Genomic DNA, 3,457 nt, shown 5'->3' on the forward strand with positions numbered 1-3,457 from the left:
TGCAGCCTGGGCTCAACGGTCAGACAGGCAGGTATGCATGCACGGCTGAGGTGTAGCCATTCATTCAGGTTGTAGAATGCGTCTTCTCCCTCAAAAAAAATTAACTTTTTTTTTTGCCATTATTATTTAGTGTAAATAACACTCAAAAAGCACTGATAGTGAGTCCACATACGTAGACATGTGTGTACTTATGTGGACTCACTATCAGCATACATAAGCAGCATACATTTAGATTCTAGTGAAATATCACTGAAAATGAGTTTTCACGGATGATCTGAAGTTTACCTCCAGCTTCATTCTACGTGGCAATCTATCCCAGAGGGCAGATTCTGTTGGCAGTGAGAAAAGCCATCTGCTGCTGTTCAACCCTCCCATTAAAAGGAAGAGAGGCAGAGTGTGAACGTGGGAGCATGCGTGTGTGTGTGTGTGTTTGTGTGTGTGTTTGTGTGTGTGGGAGGCAGAAAGAGATAAGCAAGACAACCACCAACTTCAGGTCATTTGAGTTTACCTTTTACTCCAACACATTATGGAGTGAAATAACTTTTTGTACTGGCCAGTTTGACCAATTTCAAAACTATTTTACTGTTCGCTGAAGCTGGAACATGGTAGCTTCTGTAACCTGGAGAAACAGCATCCTGTTATATCTATTTTCCCCCCACCTGGTATTTAAGGACCTTGAAACAGCAACTCTTCCAGTTAATGATTGGTCACTGCGGGGAAAGTGTGCACTTACACTGTTGACTCTTATCGTTGTTGACCACAAAGCCACTGGAGCAGTATCTCCGAGGCTGACATTAATGGAGAGCACAGTGCTCCGTTTAAAGAGACAGGTCAATTTCTTTTTTGTCTGCTGTGGAAGAGATAGCGCACAGACCAACTGTTCACACAAATGGGCCTTTAATTGAGAGCAGATTGTGCAGTTTGCTTGTGTGTGATTGCAGGATACATTTATTGGCTAATAGAACAGAAAAAAAGGAAATTATGAAGTATTAATTGAATTGAATGAGAATCTTCATCTTCTCCCTTTATCCCCTGTCCTGTCAAAACACTGTTTGTTCCTTTGTGCACAGAAAACCTCCCCAACAGGATGTTGGAGTGAGACCTACACTCATTCTTCAATGGGCTCGACATGGATTATCGTTCTGCTTATCATAAGCCTCACATTTCCTTCCCAATGACACCAGCCTCTGTACATCCACCGCAGGAGTCAGGGCAGAGTCCCACCAGCTGTACTCTGGGGAAAGCACACAGGTGGGCCTGTTATCGATCAAGTAGCGGTTCAAGTAGCTCTCCTCAAGGCCCCTGGCCATTACCCCGTTGGCCTGGTCCTGCAGAATGAGCAAAGAACAGGCTCGAGCCAGTCTGTACATCTCAGAAACCAACCCTCCGTACAACTCAGAGGTGTAGTAGTAGTCTCCTTCATCGTCCTCCACGCAAGCCGATGAGACCTCTTCGATTTCGTAAGGAAAGTCATTTCGGGGCATCCCGTAGTGCTCTGGGTGCAACGTGGCCACCAGGTCTCCGAAGATTTCCTCTCCCACGGGGGCCACGAACTCCTGATCGATGTCAGCGCAGAAGATGTACTCGACCTCTCTGCTGATTGGGTTTCTGATGGCGTCGGCAAGCAGGGCCATCCGGCGCCGAGTCAACCTCTCCCACCCGGGCAGCTCTGCAACAGGAACTACCTTCAGCTTTCGTTTAGGGCCCAACTGGATGGGGGGATCCAGGGTGCGGGGGTTGTCTGTGAGGATGTAGTAAGTGACCTTCTGCCCAGGGAGGAAGTGGGTTTCAGCTGAAGAGAGGAAACGTTGCACAAACTTGGCATACGTTCCCACGACGAGGGCCAGCAGACCTGTACGGGTTCCCCGTTCTGCGAATTTATCCCTGCGCCGAGCTGACTTCCCGGTGTCACCCCACACTAAAGGAGCACCCCAAGGTGTCTGCAGAGGAGCTTGTGGCACCGTTGCCTTGATGACTGTCATGTCGGTTATGACTCTGCCCTTGTCCATTCCCAGTCCATGAAAGATAGGATGGGGTGACTCCACGCTGACAGCTGCTTTACGTCCATTGAGGAAGTCTAATGGGGCAAAACATGGTTTTACTTTTTATTACAACACCAAACTACTTTTTGTGTGCACATTTTTGTTTAGCTGGAGAAAGTCACAATCCAAATGATCACAACTGACCTTATTTAAAGCACTTTTTAACTATACATGCACTATATATGTCTGTGTTTGGAATATTTCTCTATATATATTTCTCTCTCTATATGTATATACATATTATAACAGCATATATATATATATATTTTACAATCAAGACAACAGGACGAGACTGCTTAGCATGCAACAACAACGTTGTAGTTTACATTCACTTTACCACAAGCAAATTGTATGTGCATTTACACAAAGTGTGAGAGGAGAATAGGATTATTTTGTACACTTACATATGATAAGAAACAGGAGAAAACAGTACAGAACCAGCTGTATTCTTGTCACTCTGACCGGTCCTGTTTGAAGGACAAACATACAACATACATGCAATTAAATGAAACCAGTACAAGTTAATATATGCTTTTCCTGTCAGTGCATTTTCTTACAAATGTTCCTTGAAACCCGACAGGTAGAAAAGACCAAAGCTCATAGCAATCCAGGATTGCACAAATAATGTAATCCTTAAAGCATATGCAATATGTATACGCTGTGGGCTGCAGCCCATGCAATGTGTGTAGGTTTATAAGCTATGCAATGTAACATAAACATGTGAGGGACATTTTTACTTTAATAAACTCAAATGTAAATCTTAAAAAGTCTGGTTAACTATTGACATACAATGAGATAAAGATATACTATTATGAGAAAGTGCTCAATGTTCTCTTCTGAATTTGAGGAAGTTTAGTAAAAAAAGACGAGACAAAATGAACATTGCATGAGATAGAACTTAAACAGAAGCAGAGTCAATGTAGATGTTATCTTGGTATTCTCCACATACATTCCTGCATGCTCTTTCACCAGCCAAGAGATTTGGGACAAATGTACACAACGTCTTGAACCAGTCAAGGACTTATTTTTGCCTTCCTGGACATATTTTCAGGATCAGCTTACACATCCAACACAACATCTAAGAAAAGCTTTAAAAAAGCTCTGGTGTTTTAACTGAGCATGTACAAGTACAGCGGTCACAGATCAATGACAGGTGAGGGGAAAAACAACCAGATGTGACACGAGCAGAAGAGGTGGAGCAGTGGCTGAGGTTTTACTGACCTGCGGGCGGCTTGCAGAATGGGAAAAGCGCCATATTGTGACCTGCTGGTGGATAAACACACAAACCTTTGTCTGAGGCCACTATTTTTGCCAAAATACACTCTACTCTTTGCTCCCTCTCTGCTTCTCTGCTTCTCTTCTGCCCACCCTGTCTCCTCCTGGAAATGTGCTGTTTAACTCACTTTGTTCCACCA

General features: G+C 43.9%; 1 protein-coding gene across 1 annotated transcript; it reads right to left on the reverse strand.

Annotated features, from left to right (window-relative positions):
• Positions 1-896: 896 nt before the first annotated feature.
• LOC306736212 (globoside alpha-1,3-N-acetylgalactosaminyltransferase 1-like) lies at positions 897-3,457 on the reverse strand. Its single transcript, XM_079217821.1, has 3 exons — positions 3,264-3,457; positions 2,447-2,509; positions 897-2,077 (listed from the first exon to the last, which is right to left on the reverse strand). The coding sequence occupies exons 1-3, from the start codon at positions 3,295-3,297 to the stop codon at positions 1,116-1,118; spliced, it is 1,059 nt and encodes a 352-aa protein (XP_079073947.1). The 5' UTR covers positions 3,298-3,457; the 3' UTR covers positions 897-1,115.

This window comes from Taurulus bubalis (assembly GCF_910589615.1).
Source record: "Taurulus bubalis genome assembly, chromosome: 5".
Taxonomy (NCBI): domain Eukaryota; kingdom Metazoa; phylum Chordata; class Actinopteri; order Perciformes; family Cottidae; genus Taurulus; species Taurulus bubalis.

Excerpts from the sequence above, each read along its gene's own strand:
- LOC306736212 (XM_079217821.1), bottom strand. The coding sequence starts at position 3,297 with ATGGCGCTTTTCCCATTCTGCAAGCCGCCCGCAG. Across the intron at positions 2,510-3,263 it reads ATTCTGCAAGCCGCCCGCAG|GACCGGTCAGAGTGACAAGA; the intron begins GTCAGTAAAACC and ends TCCTTCAAACAG. Across the intron at positions 2,078-2,446 it reads TCTCCTGTTTCTTATCATAT|ACTTCCTCAATGGACGTAAA; the intron begins GTAAGTGTACAA and ends TTGCCCCATTAG.